This window comes from Astatotilapia calliptera, chromosome 23 (assembly GCF_900246225.1).
Source record: "Astatotilapia calliptera chromosome 23, fAstCal1.2, whole genome shotgun sequence".
In the NCBI taxonomy this organism is placed as follows: Eukaryota; Metazoa; Chordata; class Actinopteri; order Cichliformes; family Cichlidae; genus Astatotilapia; species Astatotilapia calliptera.
In genome coordinates, this window is record NC_039323.1 from 32467996 (window position 1) to 32494888 (window position 26893).

Consider the following 26893-nt stretch of genomic DNA (forward strand, 5'->3'; position numbering starts at 1 on the left):
CTCAGAGAAGAGCTCGAGAGGATGTGGAGGGTGAAGGTAACGGTGGTCCCCGTGGTAATCGGAGCACTAGGTGCGGTGACCCCCAAGCTAGGCGAGTGGCTCCAGCAGATCCCGGGAATAACATCGGAGATCTCTGTCCAGAAGAGCGCAGTCCTGGGAACAGCTAAGATACTGCGCAGGACCCTCAAGCTCCCAGGCCTCTGGTAGAGGACCCGAGCTTGAAGGATAAACCGCCCGCAGGGGCGTGCTGGGTGTTTTTTTTTTTTATAAAAACACCCAGGGGTGCAACGATATTCGTATCGATATTGAACCGTTCGATACAGTGCTTTCGGTTCGGTACGCATATGTATGAACAATACAACATTTGTAATTTATTTTATCAATTTTCCTTCTGACGATGCTGTCTGTGTTGAGCGCTCAGTGAATCTGTGTTCGACTACTCCGCCTAGGCTGCACTGTCCAGCGCAGATCCACTGAGCGCTCAACACAGACAGCATAGTCAGAAGGAAGAGCGCAGGGCAAGCTAGCGAGACAGAAGTTAAGCTCTCCTTGCAACAGGCAAATTGAACCTCATTCAGATCTGGCGTTTGGAATTATTTTGGTTTTCATGTGACGTATGACCCTGAAGGTAAGCGAGTCATGGACTAAAGTAAAACAGTATGTTGGATGTGCCATGCAATGCTCAATTACATGAGTGTGAACTAGTGTGTTAGCGCAGTTAGCTCGTTAACGTGTTGGCCGTCTAGCCCCATGCACGGAGCAATCGGCGGTAGCTCGTTAACGGAGATTTGCCGTGTTGTGGCGTTAAGGTCATTTCAACGAGATTAACCTGAAAGCACTAGTGGGAACACAACGAATATGACTGCACATTTACGCCGACATCATCCTAGTGCAAAGACAAAAACAACAAGCATGCTACTAACTTTAGCCGAGTCATTTAGACAGCTGTTAGCACATGATTCTCCTTATGCTGCTGAGAATATAGCCCAGAAGAAGCGGATAGTATAGCTTTTATTTTGGAAAGAGACATTTCTCTGTAATAAACTCTCTTTTCCAAAGATGAGTGATTCCTCAATCAGATACAGGGCTTGCAATATCGCTAGCCCGACGTCCCGGAGCTAGCGATTTTTTCAGTCGGGCTACCAAATCTATCTCTTCCCTGCCCGTCGGGCTATTGTAGGAAAAATATATGTCAATGCTTTTGCATTCTTTCAGAAATGTAGCTGGGTAATTATGTCATTGGCATCGGTGAGCCACTGTCAATATGTGACATATTGAAGTCGCGTTTGAATTTGCGCTTGTTTTTTTGCTTTCACTTTGCAATCGTGCGAACTGTGTATAGAGAGCGACAGCACTGATCTGTGAGTGATGAAAATTTGTGCACCAATTCCTCTGACATCGTCTTATTAATCGTTAGCTTACTATGCAAACATGACAAGTGAAATCTCCCGCAGCAAGCTTAAACATGTGAGAGGTTGATCGCGCAGAGAATCGCTGAGCTTATGTGAGTGCGTGTGTAAAAGCATTTCAGTTCTGCTGAGCCAAATAAGACAGGTCAGGGTGAAGAAGTGACAGCCAAAGAAAAGCTTACCACAAAACGGAAAAGTTATGACAAATCAGACTATAAGGCAAAAAGAAAGTGCAGCTTTATGGTTTCATGGACAAAATAATTTCTGTAGCTGCAATATGACGAGCTAAATAACCAGGGCTGCACATAAGTGGTCCGCAGGTGCGCATTCGCTGTCAAAATAAAAAACATGCACAAGGGTTAGGGTTAAATTTGTAGCAACAAAAACATAATATTCCAGAAACACGCTTTGCCGATCCGATCAGCTGTTTGTAACACTTCCTACGTCCATCAGCGGGAACTATCGCATGTCCGCCATGTCCTGCCCAAAACCAGAAGTGACGTCATTTTGCAGAAATGTAGTTTTTCACCATCAGGGCCTTATGAGCCTATACTGGTGTTTTTAAAAGTTATGTTTGACTTTATGACTTTCTGTGTCGTTTCTTGGATGCTTAGGACTCATATTGCACTGCTGGAAATAGTTTATTTTGATGCATATGCTGCTTTTTTGCAAATTTGCGTTGTAAGATTTATTTTCGTTTTTCCTGCAGTGTATAATAATTGGTGTATTTCAAAAATAAAACTATGAAGACGCTTAAAAAAAATTTTCTGTGGTGGGAAACTATTTTGTGCAACTTTTTTGTATTTACAGTTTTGAGGGATAAGCCTCTTAAATTTCTCTAACTAGAAATACATGTTAAAAAAACAAAAACGATTTTACATTTTTTTTGTAGTTTATTGCACCTTTTTGCAATTTATGTAATTACTATGCACTTAATGCATTCATATTATTAGAATTTGGGCTATAATGGTTGTATTGATGTATATCAACTTGAAATGATCCCAAAAATGGCACTACAGCATGTAAAAATATAATATAAGCTCTGGCACACTTGGTTCTATGTCTTAAATCTATGTAGTCTTAAAGGGTTAAGTGTAACGTGAAAGTACTAAATGTGTAGATTGTATTCATATTTCACTTCCACTTCCTGGCATACCAGAGGTAATTGGCCCCATGCTTAAGTTTTATTCCTTCATCCATAGTCCCGCTGTGTTTAGAAGTCAAATCCTTCTCATGGCTGTGATTATACCTTCGACAGGGTACTAAGCTCTGAGCTGTGCCAGTTGGGCTTTTACTTACAGTAGATGTTAGTCGTGAATTATATGAATCTGCATCTTATCAGGTACGTTTAGCCGCATCGTTTGGATGATTAACAAATTAGTTTATACACTGAGACGCTTCGAGCCATCCACATTTTTGAGGGAAACTCTTCTTTTGCTTTCATAGTAAGTAAACTTTACTTCCACAACTTCTTCTCAAGTCATCACAAGCAAACGATATCTCAACCTGTGAAAGAGTTCAAATGTGTGTTTGCGGATGTGCGCTCGCGCGTGCGTGTGTGTGTCACTGAGGTCGGGGAGGTGTCGGCTGAATGTAATGTAGCGGTGCAACGTGTGATAGCACATTCCTCCTTGAGACGCTCACTCCGTGGTGCATTCGCACTCACTAATTAACAGAAATGAGCTAAAAAAGGAACGACAAGCAACGCACTGTGATGAGAAGCTTGGCAGGGACAAGCGACTGTGCTCCAATTACAGTGTTGTCACTGTTTTTTCTGCTCCGCACGCTCTCATTCTTCACCTGGTGTCAAACTGGTTGGAAGTTTTTATCATCAATGTTTTTTTTTTTCCCCCACCAGCTAATAAACAACTCAGTTTTACGGCCTTGAGATATTGTTTATTCCTGCTAAGTCTCCGTGAGCACATTTATTTGACCTTTATTTTTCCAGGAAAAGTCAAACAGACCTGTGTGTTCTTCTTCAGCGCGGTTCTCCTTCATATTCATGCAGTTACAGCTACATTCACACGCGGGAGCGCCACAGTGCGAACACGCTATCCTACTGTCGGCCACCGCGCAGCTCCGCGGGACAAATGGCCCCAAATCAAAAGAGTGAGGTCACCGCAGCACATCAGCGGCGCGGTGAAGGTCGAGTTCAGGTTTAATAAACATGGCAGCCGCCCGCTCCCTTTGTTTGGTGTTTCATTATGCTATCAAATATTGTGTTATTAGCGGCGTTCTCATTTTATTTAAATCATTGCAGCTCCCCTGCTGATGTCTTTGATGGTGTATCCATTCACATTTCTCTTATTGAAATGTCTGCAGGAACCTAGAATACAGGTTAATGAAGTGCTACACTCCTTTAATGTTCCAGCACCAATCTGCACCACCTTTTTACAGACAGACAATACCATTCCTCTCAGTTTGAAGCTTTATTTCTCTTCAACAACCACACACCACATATCTCGTCCTGTTTTTGGCCCGATTCTTTTGCTAAAGAATAGAGGTACGAGTGCTGGATAATAAGCATATACTATGTACAAAAGCTGATTGTTGCCAACATGTTGGCATCCATTGGTGTTTGTTCTGCTGATTTAAAGCCTTTAGTTTTGCGTTTTGGCTGTCACCATCCCGTTAGCTTTGAAACAAGTTTCAAATGGGTGCTAATTGTGACTTCCAAAAAGCAGGCTTACATGATTAAGCCCGATCGCTAAATGATTTTTAAAGAAATACTGATGTTATGATACCTCTTTGATATTCATTTCTTTCACACACACAAAACATAAAGAGGTCTTCCTAACTGTTCTTATGTATAGTATTTACTCATTTATGCTCAAACCTGTGCCGAGTCTCCACTGGTGGACGAACTAAGCCTTGTTTTCTAACCCCTGTTTTGGTACCGTTCTCTGAAAAGGCTCATTTTTCAGGTACAGTTGGTCATTTTAACTTGTGACTCTTTTTGGGGTTGACTCTTTTTCTGAGCCTGCTTAAACTGGACTTTTGAAGAATTGCAGTACTTTCAAACTGGCTTTATTTTTCAGCTTAAATTGCTGCTGGAGATTAACACAGATTTACCAGCTCTTGCTCTAGTCAACAGACTGGCTTTAACCTTGGTCAGATATGACCAGTAGGGGCGGGTTTTAATAATCGATTCATCGATTAAAATCGATTCTGGCTTGGATAACGTGATATCGATTCATTAAAATCTTGAATCGATTTTTTTATATAAATGTATTTTGTCCAAAATTCCAGAATCTCAGGTGAAACGTCACAAACTTTTGACAACCACCAAACATTTAAAACGGTAAATGAGAGCAGGAACACGGCTTCTGAACAAAGACGTAAACACAAAGCACTACCCGCAGATCAGAATCAGTGAGATGTCGCCTTTCTCACCCGACGGCACGGACACGGTCGGGGCTGAAAGCCGACAGCTCGCTGATTCTGATGTTTCGGCGGGTCCGCGCTTTGTGTTTACGCCCTTTTTGCGCTGATTCGAAAGCTGTTAGTTTTATCTCTCTCCAAACAATATTGACCGAACCAGCAGCAAAAGAAGATCCAAACTAAGCTTCACATAAACATCGTCATGGACTCCCTCTGACTTTTGCTGTTTTGCTTCCACCACGATAAAATCACACTTCATGCACAGCTCTCTCTCTCTTTCTCTCTCTCTCTCAGTGTACTTCAAGAACAGTTTCCCGTCTATATCCGAAATCTGTTTTCTGCATTATTCGCTTGCTTGTTACGCACAAGTCTACTGTTACTTACAGCGCTGTTGGCCAATGTTTTTTTTTTCCTTATACTCACTTCCGAAAAGAAAACCTAGTTTCTGCCGTTCAACAGGCTTCTGAACAAATTTAAACTTTTTAAAGTTATACAAAATGCAAAACGCTTAGCCGTGTCTCTAATAAAACCGCTGTAACTTCAGAGGTAATGTTCATGTGTTGATTAATGGTTTTATTTCGATTTTGATGTACTGCAGAATATTTTTATAAAATCCCCGGCCAGGAAAATCACCTTCATGTTTTTCTGTGTTTTATCTTCAGCTACTTTGACACAAAGGCATCTGCTGTGATGCTCACACCTTTGATAAAGTCTTGCGAGTGTCAGCTTCCTTCTTATAGATACAAAAATACGGAAATGTACTGATCTGAATTATAATATTTCTGACTGTCTGAGGCAAAATTTCCCAGATTCAAATCGAATTGAATCAAATCGTGGATCGAATCGATTCTAGAAATCAGTGACGATACCCAGCCCTAATGACCAGTATCTTCTGAAGGCTAACATTAATGTTAACAAACTTCAGACAGATGTTGATCTTTATCTGATTTAGTGGCGCTGACCTCTTGTTGTACAGGAACCGCACATTTTAACATTCCAAATATAAACACAGTGTGACTCACACACCTTAAAGTTGAGCTCATTTAGACATCATCATTGTTCATTTGGAGTTACGCTTATGTCCATTTAATAAATGTATTAACTCTTCTGTTAGTTGCTCTAGTCTCTCTTGAAGGAAATATATTCTCCCTTTTCCCTTTGTTTACTTGCTGGATGGAAACTTTATGCAGCACTTTGTCCTGTACAGATAACTTTTTTCTTTCTTTCTTTTTTTTTTTAGCTTTGTGACAATAACTGTGTGCATCAGCTGGAGATTGGAGCTGTGTCTCCTGGTTAGAAAGATTATTGCCTTAAAACTGTCGAGTGTTATTATATTATTTTACATTGCTCAACTGCCAATTTTAGTGATCTAAATTGTCCTTTGAAAATCAAACGCTGCGTTGTCTCGACTCCATCCTGACAGGCTGGTTATATCCGAATCGATGGCAGCGTACCGTCATCAGAGCGAATCCAGTTGGTCCACAGATTCCAGAGTGACCCAGAAACCCGAGTGGCCATCCTCAGCATCCAGGCAGCTGGACAGGTACTTGCATACTTATCCAGCAGGCTATGCAGGCTATGCTTGATCATAATAAAGGAAATAAGACACCCTGCAGTCAATTGGAAAATCAGCTAAATAGACTCAATTTTGCATATTAGAGGTAATTATGGTTTGTACTGGTTGCTGTGAATCCTAATATCATAGAGAAATGAATGGTGGAAACGTGTTCTAGTCTTAATAATAAACTCATTGACCTCAATTATTCTGAGTGACCAACAGAAATGTTATGCATTCCAATCAAAAGAAGTGGGTGCTTGAAGCACTTACGTATCAATTAGCTGATAATATTCTGCTATTAAAAAGAATTTCAACAAATTAAATTTCATTCAATCGGACTGGATTGTTCCATTTTTGAGGTGGTTGTACTGGGTACTCTGAAACAGATATGTAGCGTGTGTGTTTGTGTGTGTCCTCTCCAGGGTTTGACCTTCACCGCTGCCAGCCACGTGGTGTTTGCCGAGCTCTACTGGAACCCCGGTCACGTCAAGCAGGCTGAAGATCGTGCCCACCGCATTGGGCAGACGTCCTCCGTCAACGTGCATTATCTCATTGCCAAGGGCACCTTCGACACCGTCATGTGGTCCATGCTCAACAGGAAGGTACTGTGGGTGACATCATGGCAGCAAAGTTGGAGAAATTTATGCAAAGCTGCTTATGATTTCACTGGTCATATTAAATTTGAATGATAAATCACCCTTACTGCTCTTGTACTGATTAGGCTCTTCAGTGTTTTTAATGGAGGCAATACTAACATTTGCATATTGCTACGCAATAAGTTTTAAGAGTAATCCAGAAGTTTCTCTTCCTGGACAGGATGTTTCTGTCTCCAAATTACGATTACACATCATGGCTTCCAAACTGATCATCACAAACGAAGTTGTGAATAAATTTAAATGATTTCTGATCTGAAAAATATTTACTTACCACATTTTCGGTGACCAATTGTTACAGTTTTGCCTTTGTGCACAACCGTAATAGATTTAAGACCTCACGCAAGTAGGTTTGTCAACATAGGACAACAGTGGTGAGTGATCGCAGGACCTTTTTCATGGTTAAAGGGAAAACTCCTTTACGACATCCAACCAAGAGAAAACCCTTTTTCCTTAAACTGTTCACTTGAGTTTCTTATTGTTTTATTTAAAATGTATTCTTGTGGTGTAAAGAAGCAAAACTGTAAAAAACCAAAAAAAACAACAAAAAAATGTGTCACTGTTCATAAATTTGTGGACCTAAGTGTGAAGTGAAGGTACAACATAAGGTTCCTTGTGTTTCAGGAAAAGGTGACTGGCAGCACTCTAAATGGAAGAAAGGAATATCTGAAGGCCGACGAGGGCGACAAGGACAAATGGGAGTTCCTCAACTTTGCCAACGCGTGGACGCCAAGTGAGATGGCGCTGCCGCTGGAGGGAAGCACAGGAAATGCCAAAACCGACGTCTTCTTTACTCATGTGAGTCAGCAGGAAATCTTCAACAGACATCTATTTCTTTCTCTCTTTAAATTAGCTCTGACATGCCGAGCCATCGAGTATAAAGCCACAGGAGCTTTCATAATAAATGAGTCTAATTTCATATAAAGTCATCACACTTACAGTTTGGTTTGTTCCTCATTTCTCTATGCCACCACTGGCTCTGTAGCTCCATAGCAAAGCATAATGTGATGTATGAGAAAAGAAAGTTGCTTTTTCTCGTTGCCATCATAAATAAATCTGCACGAGGACCTTGGGAGCTCGAGAGCTGTGGTCCGGGTGGCGATAACTAAATCGCTGCATAAGGAGTTCTTGTTGCGGCATTGTCATTTGAAACTGAGTGTAGAAAGCTGTTAAACTTTGTGTAGTCAGAAGAATTGGACGAATGCGTCCTGGGCGCAGATTTTCATGTTTACTGTGATTATTGTACGAATGTAAAAGAAAACAAAAGCATGCACACAGACGTGGAAACGTTTCACACTACTGATCAGCCACAACATTGAAACCACACTTTGAATATTGTGTAGGCTTTCACTGCCACACGAACTCTGAGCTGTTAAAGTGCAGACTCCTGGAGACCTTTGACCTTTGTCCTCTGGAGCCCAGACATTAAACAGCAGATCCTTAAAGTCCTGCATGTTGCGAGATGGGGACATCCTCACAGAGACATCCCACCACATTCAGATCTAGGCCAAGTCAGCACCTTGAACTCTTTGTCAAGGTCCTGAAAAGTGTTTGCAGTGCGACAAGGTCCGTAATCCTTCTGAAATAGGCCACGGCCACCGGGGAATCCCGCTGCAACAAATCCAGCTCCAGCTACGCTCACGCCTAGTCAAGTAGTGTGTGGGGTGTAAAGGTTGTATCCCTAAAAAAGTTCAAATTCATTTAATTTTTCAGTCAGAGGCTGAACAAGTTTACCATTTAAGGCCATTTCATACTGGAATATCTTGCAAACATGAACCAGTAAGTCCAGAGAGGAGGTTCTTTTGTTATCTGCCACTCACACTTTCTGTCTCAGTTTCACATCAGAAACCCTTCCTCTTCTTTTTCTTCTTTTATTGTGAAACATTCGGAGGAACAGTCTGTGGAAAAATCACATTATGAGCAGATATTTGCTGCTCTTTGTTTTTCATTTGTAAGGTTGTCCGCTCATTACCAGCAATTATGTCCTTAGCTGTTAGCTCTGCACTCCTCTCTGACTGTTGGTGACTAAAATCTGCTCCAGTTGGTGGAAACAGGGTGTTGTGTCACATCTTAGAATGTTTCAATTTCACTTGTCGGTGGTTTTAATGTCGCAGCCAAATTGGTAAAATGTGTAACGCTTGTTTTTTTTAAGAAGAGACACATGGTACTGTTAGGATCATTATTTAATGACTGTGATGACTCGAGACGAAAAATGAAGACACTTTATAGTGTGATGGATTTATGAATTATGAAAAACTGAAAGAGCTGCACAAAATTTGTGATCAACATTAGAACATTTTGTATTTGTAGCATTGTATTTTTACATTACTGATGTGTAAAGAATTAAATGGGGTTTCTGATCATCGTTGCGTGTGTTACCATGGTGTTGGAGGATTTGATTCAGGGATGCTTTGTCACTTTACAGGTGGATTGAAAATTGGGTGCTACAGAGACAAAAACCGACTTGAGCTTGTATTTTTATTCATTATTTATTTTATATTTTTTGCTTTAGTTTGAGAAAGAAAAGCAGCACGACATCCGTTCCTTCTTCTCTCCGCAAGCTGGCAAGACGAAGAGGAAGAGAACAGAAGATGAAGAAAGTCCCTCCATCTCCTCAGAGACGGCTGCCACGCCAGCTGGCGTCCGGGTATACTTAGAAAACAGCGAGGAGGGGAACGAGGAGTCATGCTCCCAAACCTCCAAAACGCCCGATCGGGATTTCTCGCCCCAGCTGAAAAGGCTGCGAACACCGCAGCCCAACCGGAGCCCCACGTCTCGATTTGGGGGGAAGCGGAGGTCGTCTGCAGGGGGGATCAGCGCAGGCAGACCTGCCAACGCGGTCTCCCTAATGTCTCAGCCGTCTGAGCCTGATCCTGCATCCGTGTGGAATTGCGGGGCCTGCACCTACTCCAACAGCAGCCTGTTGCCGTACTGCGAGATGTGTGAGTGCCCGCGCTCTACCTCTGCTGTCAGCTCAGGTAAGAGTAAGGAACAAATAATATCCAATTATCCGATCCCCCCCCCTCCTCTCACCCATCCCACCCCCAACCTGCTGTTTGCATCTGCCTGTGTGGCCCTCTTCTTCTTCTTCTCCATCTTTCTCTTTATTTTGCTGTTGTTTATTTTTGTTTTTAATTAAATTCACAAACCTGATTGCAAATCAAACTGAATTTTATTAAGGAAACGCACGCGCTTCCATCATCTCTTGTCTAAAATGAAGCACCTGAAGCTGAAATCCATTCATTGCTTTATTTTCCTTCCTGTCAATATCAATCGTGGCAGTCTGTTGACATAATACTTTTGAACAGCATTACAGATTTCACCAGATGGAGATGCGAGATAGCAAAAGATGGAGGCAGACTTCCCAGAGTCTGAAATAGCACTGCTCAGAGAATATTGTCTGTCTCCCTCTCCTCTCTCTCTCTGCAGATGACAAGGACACAGTATAATTCTCACCTGTCAAGCTGAGAGAGAGAGCGAACAGGCGCCTACTATTGCTGCAAACGTCTCACACAAAGTTGGGAAAAGTTGAGCTGGCTCGAGCTGATATCTCTGACAGCCTATGATTGTATCTTGCAAAGAAGAGGGGAGGGAAGTCGTTATGACCTGGCAGACTGCAGGTCCATGCTCTTTAGATGTCTGAGATGCATCAAATCAGTTTGAGAGATGATTTTAAAAAAAATAAAATCCCCAAACTTGAATGTAGTTCACAGCTGTAATGTTTAGGTAACATGAGTTTAATACTTTTAGTACTCCACTGGCTGAATAAAGCCTTATATGAGCATGAGCTAAAGATAAGTCATTAGTCAAAAAAAACCTAGTTTACGGCAGGTTAAGGTAGCATTTACTGATTGCTTTATAAAGACAGACTGCACTGCCTGATCACACACTTTATTTGATGCACTTAGAGGAGGCGTATTACTCTTCTCCTTATTTGATGCCACATATATCCTGTTAAATAATGAGGTCAGACTCTGTGCAAAGTAATCCCAGTTATACACTTTTTTTCTACTCTTGGATCTATATGATGCCCAAGAGGGTGGACATCCCTAATATGGTCGTTGCAGGCACACAGCCAAGAGCAGCGAGTCAAAAGGAGCAGGTTTAAGGCGAACCAACACAGAGTATCAACAAAGACCAGCACAATGAAAAAAGATTATTTTGATCTATCAAAAGCTACTGTAGTCCAAGAATAAAACTGAGAAGTTAAAAATGAGCACAGCAGGTCAATTTTAATCAATTCATGTTTTTAACTATGGTACTTCAGAAAATTATTAAAATGTTTAAAACAGAGCAAAATGCACACTGATGAATGACACAGTTTAATCTCAGTGTCAGAGTAGTTATGTATCCAGACGAGTCATAAAAAAAGTAATTCCACATGAGCATAACCTCTGGCCTTCCAGACTGCCAGCTCGATGAGGTAGCAGAGTACAATACTGTCAAATAAAGCCTTTCAGGCTTGATGTTGAAATCTAAATTATTAGTTGGAGAACAGTAATTATAAAGAGCACATCTACCATGAAAAGCCTTTTTGCTCCAGTGAGGGTGTTTGCTTTTATTCACCTTCACTCTGAAAACATTTGAGAATTTGGGGAAGAAGAAAAGGGGGGGGAAAAAAACACTTGTTGGCGCTTTTACCAAAAGACAGGTGATGATTGATGTTAGCCTCGTGTTCGTGAGCTAAATATGGAGCTGGAGTCGGTTGGCTTTGAGAACAGCTAAGCTAGATGTTTCACTAAGTTTAAAAGTACCGTTAACCTTGTAATGCCTAAACCATAAAATAACTGCAAAAAAATTAACATCTTTGAAACTGCAGTGTTTATTGAGATACTCTCGGTGTTACAGAGTTAACAGGATTTGTTAAATACGATGTGTCGCATTTATTCAATCTATGCCTTTTCCAGGTTTTACATTTTGGAACCATGGCGGACAAAGAAAGTCCCAGGAGGACACCATAGATTGTTTATGATAAGACACAGCCTCTGAAAAAGGCCAGAGCTCACCATACTTTCTAATGGCCAGCAGGGGGCGACTCCTCTGGTTACAAAATGAAATCTGATTGTATGGAAGGCTATGGCAAAATGATGCTACTTCTCACCTGCTTTATGACCTCAGTCAAATCATTCCACAGGTTTTGTTTTATTTTTTGCTTTATTTTGTGAATTATGGACCCACTGCAGGTAAAATAGATAATAAAGGTGAGTATGAGTTGGGGCGTGGCTACACAGTCCCCTGTTTTCAAACATATTCCTGCTACACCCTGTCCTTGCTCCAAGAGAATGAAAGCCAAAATACCAAACTCGAAGTTTTTAAACAAATGGCAACATTGTTGTCCATCTTTTACCTACAGTCTATTATGGGTGATAACATTTGGCTGACTGATAAACTTTAGAAACACGCTTCCCGTAGATTACATTCTACATAAATCTAAGGTTACCTAACTAGTTTAGCATCCTTTAGGACTCTGTAAAATGTTGACATCGATATAGTCCTAACACTATAGCCCTGCGTGTGTTTAAAGAAAAAGGTTGACACTGCATTAATGACTCTGAAGTCTCTGTATTATAATATAAGCGCTATAGTGAGTGCAAGCACACAGTAAATATTGGCTGAAGGTCTGTTTGCGGCTCGGTCCATTGGAAGTGAAGCCGGTGCACTTAAAACAGACACAGAACAAACAAGCAGTACCTCAGCTTTTGAGCAGCATAAAAACACCCACCCACATATTTTTCTTTTTTAACAAAATTCAGCCCCCATTTCATGCTCAGCTGCAGCAGATGCTTGATAACTATTCAGCAATCACACTCTCTTCTTTGTCACAAGCGCCACTCTGCATTCACAGCAGCAGGCCGTGTCAGCTTGCTAGACAGGGAATTTAACAACCTGCTAAATTTGTAAATGACAGACTGCGCGGAAAAATAACAACTGTATTTATGAAGATATCTCTCAACTTGGCACTGCAATCCACAGCTCGTGGAAATGTAAGAAAATAATCAGGCCGAAGCCTGTAGTGTGACATGAGAAATGCTATCTCTTCAAGAGCAACAATTTTTCACAATGACTATAAAGAAAGCCAGGACGCTATGAATCACAGAATACTGACACATGATACAAGGACGTCAGGGCTTTGTATTTAAAGTAAAGGCAAAGATGTATCCGAGGCATTTGGCTTCCGCTCTGTATTTTCACAGAATGGCAAAAATACAACAAGCCAGCAGCTGTAGAGGAAGAGCAGCGAGCAAACAGAAGGGATATTGGTCTGTTTTACCGTGAGGCGTTTGGACCAGAATAAAATGTACCGGAAAGTAACAGAAGGAGATGCATGAAGTAAGAAGGAATAAGATTTCAAGGGTTTTTTCTTTTGTTCAGTGGAAAGTATTGATGCTAGATGTGGGAAGCAGGAGAAACGGGAGCTTAAAACCTGGCTACCACCCTTTGCAGAGCCCTGTGTTTCTTTAGCTGTCGTGGTTACATCTGTCAATTCTTATATTCTAGCACATCACGCTGCAGTGGCAGATTTACTGCCGAAAATGGGAAAGTTTGTCACTTTTAAGTTTCACAACCAAAATAATCAGTGTCACTATAGATTTTAAAGGGTACATTTAATGGTAGATTTTCAGCTCTAGATTCTCATTCCCGGGCTCATCTAGACTCGTTTTGCATAATTGACAGTTTAAAAGAATCCCTTTTTATATCAACTTTATATCAACTCAGTGAAACTTCTTTGTTCTTCTGTTTTAAAAGTCGTTTCAGCTGCTCTCTCTTTAAGCCCTCCCTTCCTAGAAGCCTACTTTATGAATGACTAACTTCCAAAAGCTTGCCAAAGGGCAGCACATAGTGATTATGAGCTGTACCGGCTGTACGATGGGGCGATCGTGGCTCAAGAGTTAGGAGTTCGCCGGGTAATCGGAAGGTTGCCGGTTCGAGCCCCGGCTTGGACAGTCTCGGTCGTTGTGTCCTTGGGCAAGACACTTCACCCGTTGCCTACTGGTGGTGGTCAGAGGGCCCGGTGGCGCCAGTGTCCGGCAGCCTCGCCTCTGTCAGTGCGCCCCAGGGTGGCTGTGGCTACAATGTAGCTTGCCATCACCAGTGTGCGAATGTGTGTGTGAATGGGTGGATGACTGGATATGTAAAGCGCTTTGGGGTCCTTAGGGACTAGTAAAGCGCTATATAAATACAGGCCATTTACCATATTTACCATTTACTTCTTAGATGTGCTGTGCCTGTAACTTAAAACAAATCAATTCAATTCAGTCTTATTTATATACCACCAAATCACAACCACAGGCCTGTTATATTGTCAGGAAAAGACCCCTTAAGTAATACAGAGAACCCCCAACAATCAAACAACACACTCTGAGCAAGCACTTGGCAACAGTGGGAAGGAAAAACTGTCTTTTAACAAGAAGAAACCTCTGGCAGAACCAGGGTCAGTGGCCCCTGTGGAGGTCTCCCTGTAAGGAGTGGATATCCAGACTTCCAGTTCCCTCCAACTTCTTACAAATCCAGCTAAATTTTAAAAAGACAAGGTAATTAAAAGCTAAAATTTTGTCTAATGTTAACCCATTGTTTCATCAAATTTTGGAGTCCATCTTTTCCTGTCCGCATGGAGTCTTGTGCGAAACTCAGGTGCTCAAATTTGATTGGTTAGTAGTACTTTGACTACAATAGAATACAAAGAAATAGCAGAAAGCTTCTACTTTCAGTATTCTACATATTCATACATGGAGCCCATTTTTAGTTGCTCTAGTTTAAAGCCTGCGTTTTTTGCTAAAAGAGTACTTTTTCATTTAGCCCCTTTTGAGCTCTAGCTAGCAAGTGTTCCGTAATTAACACCCCCAGCTCAATTGTTGACAGGCTAAATATGTGAGAAAATTATATATTTGCCTGTTTAGCTTGCAGCTAAAACAAAACCTAGTCTTACAAATTGACAAGACCCTGGTGAGGAAGACGGATACATCACTCTTTCCAACACATATAATAGTCCTATATACACCAAGCATTTAAGCCTGTGGTGCCAGGTAGCTTATGATAAAAGCTTAGTCAGTTTTGCTTTGTCTTCCTCTCCTCCAGCCAATCACCGCTGATGGCAGCGCCCATTCTTCCTGTTAAAAGGGAGTTTTTCCTTCCCACTGTTGCCAAGTGCTTGCTAATAGGGGGTTGTGTGATTGCTGGGTTTTTCTCTGTAGTATTGTAGGGTCTTTACCTTAAAATATTAATTGCTTTAAGGTGACTGTTGTTGTAATTTGGTGCTGTATGAATAAAATTACATTTATTTGAATTTATTTGATTTAAAAGCAGTTAGATTAGCCCCTAACGTTTGTGTTTTTTATGTTTATGTATGTTTTGGTGATGTTGAAGTTGGCATTTGGCTTTTTTAATCCATTAAATGTTCTGTTCTGTCTGACAGAGACGGGAATTTACCTAATTCCAGGTGCTAAACAATAACATGTCATATTAATTGCATACAAATTGAATCGCTGTAGTGCTGTATCGTCAGTAATCCAGTCCTGGTTTTAATCAAACTGTCAGGGATTATTACCTCCTTCTTGTGACAGGGTTTATGTCTCCGGTGGGTTCGTCTGTATCGTCTCCTATAGCTGTTTTGGCACCAGGAAACAACCAGGCAGCTTCTGTTGAACTATTTTCAAGGTGAATTAGTAGACTTCCTGTGCTTGCAGCTTTTTTTTTTAGACCTAGAGCGTGGGCATGGTTCAGTCCTTCAGCTCTTTCACTGGTAGACCAGCAATTTGTCTCTCAGCACCTACTGTGAGAGATGTACACAGGGAGAGGGCAATTTGGTTATCTCCTGGCTCTCTGTACCTCTCAGCTAGCACTCAAACCATGTGCTGATTTTTTATTTATTTATTTATTTTTATATCAAATTACAGAATTTAACAACAAAGTCCAGCTAAGTCTTTAACTGCCTGATATTGTACAGCATGTGAACCAGCTACTTTCTTTTTGTTTGATGGGTCTTCTGTGACTGGCTGCAGTTTTTTCCGAGCCCTGCCAACTGAAGGAATTCAAAGCATTTCCTGTTTTTATTTAACTACATCTGTTAGCTCACATGCCAGAACACATGCTTTTGGAATCCTTTTGCATGGCATTTTAGATTTGAGACTCGATGTTGGAACCTTATCAAACCACTACAGACATAATGGGCTCCTGATGGGCGGGGAGAATAAGGGGGATTGACTGGTAAAGTGGAGGCACAGCCCTGCAGGATTTTCCCGTTAACATCTTCTTCGGCAGGGACAGCTTAACAGAAATTGAGCCGTCTCTCTGCGGTCTTACTCGGCTTGTTAGTGAAGAGGGGCAGCGCTGGGGCCAGGAGCCCAGAGACTCAGATGGCATTTGAGGAAACCGACTAGAGGATGGCCTTTTGAAGAAACAAGCCAGAGAGACGCAAGATCACTAATTAGCCCTCTGCATCCTCAAGACTCACAACTTAGTGTCTTCTTACATTTCGCACCTCAAGTTTGACAAATATTGTGAAGAGATGTGATTAAAGTTTAACTAAGAAAAGTAAGAAATTGCATGACACTTTTTTTTTAAGAAGTTCTGTTCTGACCGTGACATTTACATTTGACTAAAAATAATAACGGTCTTTTCTTTAAGCAGCTAATCCATCTGTTAATTCTACTTTCCTAATAAACAGCAGCACAGAAAGTACCATTTAAAATAACGTGAAGTCTGCGAATGACGATGACATAATCCCTGCATTCATTAACATTTTTGTGGCTCAGATTTCTGCTTGACCTTCACAGAATTACAACATTCTGCATGAATGGAAATCGCTTGAATGGTTTAAGAGCGGAGCTGCAAAACAAGTTTGATAGGCGGACTTCAAGCTGACTCTTTAAAGCGAGATCTGCCGTTGGCATTCAGCCATTATCAGCTGTTTGAACACTGCTCACTGCACCCCGGCTGGTGTGCGCCACAGATGCAGTAATCGCTGACAATTATTTTGTTTAGGTTTGATTGCACATGATGCAGGCAAGCAATTAACAAAACAATGTGACACGAACGTAATTTGCTCTCTCAGCAAAACGATATTGGCTGTTTGGATCCAGTAGCTGGTGAAAGGAGGCTGGCAGGTGTTCATCTGTAAGTTCCTGCATCACAGCTGATGGGCTGCAGAGCAACAAAGACTTCAAGTATCCCAGATAGTGCTTACTTCCTGTAAATGGTCATTGTATATCAAGCAACTACTCAGAATAGGAAGATACAAATAAGACATACACTTGAATATATTTGCTTATGTGCACTTAAAATTCATCGCCTTGATTAAATATCTACTACTTAAAGGGGGCTTATTGTGCTTTTTTTTTTCTCTCCCTACTCTTGGATTTATAGACATCGACTTTATTTAATTCACTTGTTACAGCTACGCAAGAGAGGAAAGAAAATGTATATGTATGTACAAGTGCAGTGATAATGATACACATGTATTATTATTAATTAGTAGTATTATGTCACTAATAGCAGACATGCCTTTTGTGGTCATTTCGAGTACACAGGTCCAGCTGTGAGCACACAAGCCCCGCCCAGCTGCTGTTCTTCCTCCCTACAGAGGATGAACTAAGACGCTGCACCATTCCCATTCTAAGATAAAAAAGGATTACTTTGGATTTCACTTTAATCTCATGAGGGCAAAAGAATAAAAGTCAGGGAGGTCCAAATATTCAGTTTTTTCTTCTGTGTATTTTCATGTCTGTATCATCAGATTTGCAGATGGCTGTCTCTCTCTGAGCCTGAATCTTCCTGTTGAAAGGGAGTTCTTCCTTCCCACTGTCTCCGAATACTTCCTGATAGGAGACTGTCTGATTGTTGGGGTTTTCTCTGGTGTTATTGTCTTTACCATACAATAGAAACCACCTTGAGGCAACTGTTGTGATTTGCTGCCAAATAAATAATTGCTTTTAATTGTATTCCTTTTCTGCTATATTATTACTGTCTGTTTATTATTAGGGGGAAACCAAGGAAAAGAAAGTGAATAAATTACACCTGTCTGCTTAACATCATGACACTTACTGTTCATATTTTTCAGCTTTTGTCAGCTGTTATCAGTCAGACCATTGGGTTTCTGTGCAAAAAAAAAGTATTGAGGAAGAAGCTTAAATGGCTTGTTTCAGACAGTGGATATAATGAGGTGCTGCACTGAGGCCCGGTAAACAATAAATAAGGATCACTTTGAAATGTGAATCATGCAAAGATAAGAAAGTCCAAGAATAAAAATAAGGAGCTCGAAATGAGCATAATAGGTCCACAATAAAGGCTTGAAAATATACACATTCTTCTGCGCCCCTGCTTATGTCGACTCATTTACACCATCACACCCGCTAAACTTGTCAGTGAAGAACTTATGATGGCAAATAACATCACTAATGAGCCATATTGAGTTTTACTTTCATGTCAGCAGTCATTTTGTCACACTGTCACACTCTTCAGATGATGGATATCTTGCTCGGGAATGAAACTCTTCAAAGTCTGATTACACTGTGCGGCTCAGCCAATAGAGTAATCTTCATCTCTCTCTCTTTCTGTCTCTCCCTGCTGGCTCAGAGCCACCCAGGCCTCAGCTACCCCCTGCAACCCAGAGGGACCAGGCTTGTGTCGTTCTCTCCAGCTCCGACAGTGAGCCAGAGCTCAGCTGGGGAAAAGCCCGGCCTCAGAAATCACGCAAAGGCAAACAGAGCAAAGAGGGGGAGATGGAGGAGAAGGAGGCTGAGCCTCCCAAAGACAAACAGAGAGTGGGAGAAGCAGAGGAAGAGGACAAGCGGTGGCTCAAAGGCAAACAATCAGTGGGAGAGAGAGGCGACGTCGACGCTAGCGGTGGTGGCTGCCTCCCCCCTGACCGCACACAGGGTAATCCCACATGCAATCTTCTTCTTTTCATATCTAGGGAAATTGGCTAGTGCCTTCTTGTCACCTGCCCATATAATGCTGTTTAATATCATCACCTCCAATAAGGCACCATAGCTCATTCCATATGGGGCTAGGCATTATTATTCTTACTTCTTATTACTATTTCTGCACTTTGCGCCATGAAGCTACAGGAGATATTACAGTAAGTAAAACTTGGCTGATCTCCACTGGCTTTGAGGACCAGCGTACAGCACCAACTGACGAGCTCCTGATTGGCTGTTTTGTTTTTTTGTGTTGTTGTTTTTTTTTCTTTCAATAAAGTTGACCAAGGTCTAATTTCATGAAAGGCACAAGCTCCCTAGATGCTCCAGCTCGTCCCTGAAACACAACCTGCCGTTCCCCCGTCCGCTCTGGTTATATGTGCACATGTCTGTGAATCTCAGAGGGATGTGAGGAAACAAATTCCCAATTACACAGTGTGTAATATTGCAAATTAAGACCTCTGTGTTCAAGTACTCGTGTCTCAAAGGGATACGCAAAGCAATAAATTGCACTAATTACAAAGAACTAATTACACTGTGTGCAATATGAAGAGCTTTAAAAAAATGCCAGACTAGCAGAGTCTAAGAAAAGCCCGTGACCTGGGTGTTGCCTCTGAAAACATGTAGATGTTCATATTAAAGGGGTGACACTGAGCTCGGGGCTTTTTTCAAAAACATTATTCTAGAACACTCAACACGGGAAGGAGTAAAGCGTTCAGGTTTTAACAGGCAAGCCATCAATCCCCATTAGCCTTTAACATCCAGAGATCAGCGTGCAACAACCTGGCTGATTCCTGTTCTTGAGACACACGCACACACTTACAATTTGACATCTATTAGTGCCCAGATTGTCGAGTGGTTAATTTCCCATCTTTGCAGATACGTGTGCCACCCCATCAGTCTAGGACTGAATTCCACTGCAGCTTTTCTTTTCCCTGCAGTGCCTTCTGTACTTTATACTAAAGGTGAGCAAAAAGCCTTTTTTAAAAATAAAAACACCTCTATTTAGACTGACTCAAGGGGAGCGATAAAAGCTTCACAGTCGATCAGAAATGGCAGCACTAAAGAGACACCGCTGGATACCAACTTGGCCCCCTACGTCCCCTTAGTCATGCACTTTTTCCCCTGGAGACAGCTCATGTCTACCTGCAGTACTGTGCAGGAGTTGTAGAGCTTTAAGCAATAGCCTAAACATACAGGCAGAGTGATACAGGGCTGTCTTAAGTGATGAGAACACCTTGTCTTATAACAGACACGGAAACAAGAGAAACACAAGCCTATAAGCTGCCCAACGCTCAGTGGAAAGCCACGTGAGCTTTTTAGATTCCAACACAGTGTTTTACAGTATTAAATTTGCCACTTGATTGTAATTTTTGAAATAATAGTTGTTTGGATTCCACAGATAAATGAATAAAAGGGGTTTCTCACTTTTAATTTTCTTATCTGAACCTTTCTTATTCAACTCCAGCTTTAATATTTTATCCAGGGAGTCCTCTCGAGTAGGTTTGCATGATTCATAGTTCAAAAGGATCCGTTTTTACCTTAAACTGTTGCTTATAAATTGGATGGACACCTGGCTCATGCAATTTATAAGCCATTTTAGTTCCTCCCTCTTTAAGCCACCCCCTTTCTGAAAGCACACTTTCTTCTGATTGGCTAATAGCTAAATCCCTGCCACAGTGCTTGTGGGTTTCACTTCTGCATTAACATTTGATCGATCTGTAGACTTTCAGCTTTAATTTAAGGGGTTTGACGAAGTTATTGCATTAACTGTTTAGGAATTGCAGCCACTTTTATATATTGTCTCCCATTTTTAGAGGTTCAGCCAACATGCTGAAAAAAATAAGGTCTGTTTTAAGACTGATAAAAAGTGATTTGCTGCCAGAAGTCTAGAAGTCATGGACATCACCGTGTTTGTTTGTGTTTCTTCCCTTGGGATGCGCAAAGGCTGCCACCTTCAGTCGCTGCTTATTTGTGGGTCTGTATCAGACCTGTGAATCGTACGGCCCCTGGGCCACATCTGGCACTTTGGTTGTCCTGCGTGATGTCAATGGGAAATTAGGATTCGAGCATAAATAAGTATACGTTATGCAGTTTCCCATTTCAGCCACCAAAACTCGTCATCAGAGAATAGATCACTGTTTTGTTTTTTTGTGAAGTCACAGTACAATTTTGTTTTCTTTTGTTTTCAATGTAGAGTTGTTGTTTTGTTTTGTTTAAACTGGACTAATACGTATTTATTTACTGATGTCAAAGGTAGTGCTGCGTGCTTAGTTTGTGGAGAGCTGACTGCTGAGTAACTTTATGCTTGAAATCCCGGGACAAACTGTCAGGTTTTATGATCTACTTTTCAATTTTCAGATTTATTTTTATTGGTATTTAAATGATACCTAGTTATATCTATCATTGAACCCAGATGACATAGTTTTTAAAACTACAGCTGTACTTGGTGCCTTAAAAATCAGAGAAACTGCGTCGAACCAGACACTTGCCTCTGAATGGCATACCTTGGCCTCCACCAACACTGTAAGAAATCTTGGAGTCATTTTTAACCAAGATGTCCAAATATGAAGAGCTACTTTCTTTTATATGCACAAAGCCATTGGAAACTACTCTTATTATTATCAGGTTGTTCTAAAGATTCCCTAAAAACCTCCATTTAATCCAAAATAGAGGGTACTAACAGCGCCAAGAAAGAGATGATATTTGTCCCATATTGGCCTCTCTTCATTGGCTCCCTGTTAGAGCCACAATCAAATTTATAATCCTTCTCCTCACATAAAGGGGCAGGCCCAAACTTATCTTAAAGATCTGATAGTACTGCTATATATGTTGTCCTAATAAAGCACTTTGCTGTCAGACTGCAGGGTTACTTGTAGTTGTTAGAGTTTCTAAAAGTAGAATGGGAGGCAGAGCCTTCAGCCATCAGGCCCCTCTCCTGTGGGGCTCTGTGGGGTGTTTGATTGTTTGGTATTTTTCCAGAATACTTCTGGAAATAATACCTTCAAGTGACTGAACTGAATTGAAGTGACTGAAATTGGTATTTTTGGATTGTATCGAAAGTCAGGAGGTGTTGTGTAAGTCAGTCCTAAAAATTTACCATGTTGTTAACTTCATCAGGTTGAAAGGACTGAATCACAGATAGTTTGTTTCACTTTTGGAGGCGCTTCAGACTGAACATGGTAACGCGGACTAGCACACAGCTGTCACGTGGCTCCTCTTGGGCAAAGCGTTAAAAGAGTATGGGACCTGAGAGCAGTTTTGTAAGGACATTCCCGAGCTCTTAAATCACTCATGACAAAAAAATCTGGATTTCTGCCACTGAGTAAGAAAAAAAAAAAAGGAAAAACTGCAGATAAAGTAATTAAACTACAAGAAAACTGGCAATAGTAGTTTGAAATTTAGCAAAAAGAGATTTTGTTCACACTGTTTTTGGGAATGTGTTTTAAAAGATAAACTGCTTTTTTTTACCTACTTCACATTTTCATTGCCTAATTACAACATCTACTCTTAACAGTAGCAGTTTATAAAGAGATAAAAATAATATTGAACAGAACTAAGTTCAGCTTATTAATTGCCCACCCACGGTATGTATGTATAGATATATAAGTATGAGCAGTTCATAAATTAATTTATTGAAAAAGGTACAAACATTAGTCTTTATAATGTAATAGCTTACACAGCAGGACTCTATCTCCTTTCAGACTGCATTAGGCCAGGCTGAGAGTTGAGGGTCATCTATAAACCTGTTAGCTTGCCAGGCAGTTACCGCAGTTACCGTAGTTACCGCAGTCTGCCATTTTAACCATGTTTTTTCATGGTTTTAAGAAAAAAAAGACGAAAAAAAGCCCAATCTTGATCATAGAAGTGTTAAAATGGGACTGATCAGTACTGTACTAGTTAGTCCCGAAAAGGTTGATTCTGTTCACGTGGATGTAGAGTTTTCAGTGGGAGAAACGTTTCGTCAAGTGACTTCTTCAGTCTCAGCTGACTGCAGGTTTCCCCAATCTTATAAACCGTACATTTGCACAATGACTGAAACCAGCCCACTGAAGGAACAATGGGCTGTGAGGTCAGTTTCTTCATTGGTCAGTGTTGATCAGTTGTCATTATGCAAATGTACTGATTATAATTGACGAAATGTTTCTCCCACTGAAAACTCTACATCCAGACGAACAAAATCAGCTTCTTCAGGATTTCCTTACCTGGATGATTGAGCATGCATCAAGTCTTACTAGTTGGTGTTAGCCAATTAAAACCAAATGACTTACAAACACCCTCTTTAGTTGATTTTAAGGCTCCACACCCTCTGACCTTAAAGCTGGCATCACTGAAAACCCCAACACTATAGTAAATCTGTGCCACTTTAGTAGTTTTTAGTTGTGCTCCTAAGTCAGTTTAATCATAGAATAAAGAAAAGAGTCATTCTGACTCACACGTGTTTGGGCTTTCTTCAGAAGTAAAGTTCGGTTCCTGCAGGGTTAGGGTTGCCACCTATGATGAAATAGACCTCTGAATCCACCATCTCACTTGTAACCTGTGATTTTGTTCTAGCCACATACTACATAGACAAATTTTCAGGGTCTTGAAGATAAAGTCTCACATTTTGAAACTTTTCTATTAAAACAATACATTTGGGTGTTTTAAACAGGCAACAATTCTACAAGAGGGATCGGATGGTAACCAAGCCCTACACCTAACTCTGACCCTAGAGTTTAGACCCAGTGACCTGGCGCATGTTACTACGTTAATGTCTTCACTTGATTTGTTATAGGTAGTTCCAGTAGTCCTATGGCAGATAGTACCGCTCTCACACGGCTCTTGTTTCAACACGAGGGAGGCAGCCTGCGCTGAGACAGACGATATTGACAGCTTAAATCTACAAATCAGACTGCCTTCAAAAACTGCACGAGTGTACTGGCTAGTATGCATGACGTAATTTGTTTTAGAAAAGAAAAACTATTCAAGGCATTTATCTGTCCTGTTGTTGTTTAGTCAGATTCTTAGTTACATGCTGTTGCCAGTCTGTCTCCAGCAGCGTGGGTATTACAAAGCACTGTGTTTGTCCAATAAAAGTGACCTATGGGGTTAGGAGCGGCGCCTAATGATTTTCCTCAACCTGCCTGTGGTTTTAGAAGGCAAACCGCAGAGCTGTCGGCCGCTCCTACCTCTTGATTGCTCTGAGATTACTTTCCTCACAGCACAGACAGGCAATCACTCCTCCTCCACCTCCCCGTCTCCCACTCTCTCCTTACTGTCTGTCGCTCAGTCGATCTGCATGGCCCAAACATTTAAACATGGATACCTGTCTCTTTTGGATATTAGTGCAAATGTAGCAGCAGCACCAAACGTCTTCATGCTTGAGAAGCACAGTTAGGATTTCTTTTTTTTCCTTTTTTTTTTTTTAAATCTTTTGTTTCAATTCTGCAGAAGATAAGATGACTCAGTCCAATTAGGCGTTGTTTTCTTTCTCTCTCAGTAAAATAACAGATAAATCCCTTGGGGTGTTTTGAAGGCACTGTTCATACTGTGTAAGTGACAGTCTAATAAGACGGCTTTGTAAGATGAATTGCCCCCATCGTATAAATGGCCCACTTAATGCAGCTGGCGCGTTCTACCACTGCAAACAGGGGAAGGGGGGGAAAAAAACTGCTTACAACAAATATGGGCTGCACACTGCAGAGATGCAAGGTTTCATTACAGATGCAGCAGGACAAAAGGATGGATGGGATTTAGCGAAAAGCTAGTGTCCTAAAAATGTTTTGGTTCCAGGTTTGTAGCTCTGTGAAATGCCTTCGTCTGGTTATCTTGGTATTTTCAGAGTGGCCCATTCCAGCTGAGGCTGGTCTGAGAGCAGAACATACTGTGGCAGACCTGGGAAAATTGCACCTATGAGGACGGCAAACATAAAAGTGAAAGATATGGACTTTGTACAGGATAGGTCAAGGAGAGAAAATGTCTTACTTGGATGATCTCACATCGATACAAAGGGATTTGGCATCAAATTACATCGCTGATATTATTCAAAGCAGCGATGGACCGTAAAACAGTCAGTAAATAGAAACAGTTTCTGTGGAAAATAAAAACTGCTTAAAGAAATACTGCAAAGTAGAAGCGATTGAAATACTTTGAATACAAAGAGCATGTTAAAAGAACGGTTTATGACGTGATTAAGGATATAAAGATAGAATAGAAACTTAAGCATCTGTCTAATATAAACCCAGTAGTGTAGCCATAGTGTAGCAAATGCTACACTAGCAGATTGGTGGCTGCTGTGCTGCCATTAGCATTAGTATCAGAGAGGGAATTAAAGCCTCGCAGAACCTTTGCTGGAATAAATATGATGTTCAAACAGCATATTGCTGCCAAATGGACCAATCAGTTGTTGTGTTCTGCATCATAAAGACGTATAATTATATTTCTGAGTAGGTGAACATCTGTGATCAGATGCAGATATTTTAGCCTGATCAGCTGTTCATTGGTTTTGACCGATCAGCTATTCCAGAGTGTCTCTGCTTAAATACCTTACCTGTGCAGTCCCATATGAAGGTGTGCTAGGTAGAGTGAAAAATATGATATATTGTTTGACCTCACAGGCATAATGTACTCTGTGACCAATAATCACTCTGCTATGAGTGAGTTTGCATATTGTCAGCATTGTACACTCACACTAATGATGTCATGGTTTTCTATTGATCAGCAGCTGGTAGTGAAAATGTGCTAAGAAGAGTAGGAGTTTTCCACCATAGCCAGAAAGAAAGAAACAAGCTAGCAAAGGGAACTAAACACTGATCTGAATCATATTACGCCACCAGCAGCACTCAGTCGGTAGAAAATCTGTTTGTTTGTTTATTTGTTTGTTTGTTTGTTTGTTTTAAACAACTGCATTAAAATGCTAGAAAAGTCTGTTTCATCTACGATTGATTCACTTTTTTATTAAATATACACGTCTTTTGAGAGATTTTGAGAGATAAATACATTTAATTCTCAAAAACGGGGATTGACAGTGGCTTGGCAACAGCAGTCTTCACACTTGGAGTTCTCTTTCGTTTCCCAACTAAAACACTGGAGAGATGTCTTTCTCCCATACCCACTAGAGATCCAGTGCAGGTGCAGGGCAGCACTTGTTCAATGGAAACTCTCTTGTCGCAGACAGCCTGTGTCAGTATTTTTCCCCCATTAGCAAGCCAGATGGACACGCACGCACGCGCAATCTCACTAACACACACACCGACAAGGCAGACAACTGGCCACGCGAAGTGATTTAAGGCAAGTATTATCAGAGTGTTATAGGTCATTGTCTAAATGAAGCGTGGTCGAACAGTGGCGGTCTCATTTCCACCACCTGACCTTTTCGTGCTAGATGCTGGCAGGATGAGCAAGCTACATAGCTGACATTAATGACCCGCTCCCTCTCTTCTTTCTCTGTTTCTCTCCTTGTGTGACCATGATTTTATCACTCTTTTTTTCTGCTCTCTAGCTGCGTTTCAATCCTGTTGTTCAGCAAATTCTAGAGTGAACTTGTGAAAAATAAATTGGGCATTTTCTGTCAAAGAAGTTGGCTTTCTGTGTTGCTGAACAGCGTTATACTGAAGGAATAGTTTTCTATAGTGATTAAAATTAGTTGGTCAGAAAGTTGAATTGCTTTAAAACTGAAAGTCACCCGATGATGATGATAGCTGTGGTTGCAAAAATGCTTTTGGGCCTATAGAGGTTTACGGGAAAACAGATTTCTGTCTTCACTTCTGGAAACAACTCTTCTGTTCATTGGCTCTGTCACTCGTTTTGGGCCATATCGGTATGAAACTGCACGTTTATTGGCTAATGAGTTGTCATTAACCAACAAGCATGTGGATCCACAGTCAAACTCACTCCTTCTCGTCACACCCAGTTTTTTGCAGCCACAATGGCGACCACAGAAATGCTCATCTCAAAGCTTCAAACAGGAATTTGGAAACAATGGGTGACGTCACAGTA

The 26893-nt window shown here is 41.1% G+C and overlaps 1 protein-coding gene across 7 annotated transcripts in view; it reads left to right on the forward strand.

Annotated features, from left to right (window-relative positions):
* The window catches only part of zranb3 (zinc finger, RAN-binding domain containing 3), a 135633-nt gene that overhangs the window by 52246 nt on the left and 56494 nt on the right, over nucleotides 1–26893 (forward strand). For all 7 annotated transcript variants that reach the window (XM_026158746.1, XM_026158745.1, XM_026158744.1 and 4 more), the window contains exons 10-14: nucleotides 6214–6333; nucleotides 6771–6950; nucleotides 7626–7799; nucleotides 9514–9979; nucleotides 18573–18875. In XM_026158746.1, coding sequence (XP_026014531.1) covers nucleotides 6214–6333; nucleotides 6771–6950; nucleotides 7626–7799; nucleotides 9514–9979; nucleotides 18573–18875 — 1243 coding nt within the window. The remainder of the gene's footprint in view (nucleotides 1–6213; nucleotides 6334–6770; nucleotides 6951–7625; nucleotides 7800–9513; nucleotides 9980–18572; nucleotides 18876–26893) is intronic.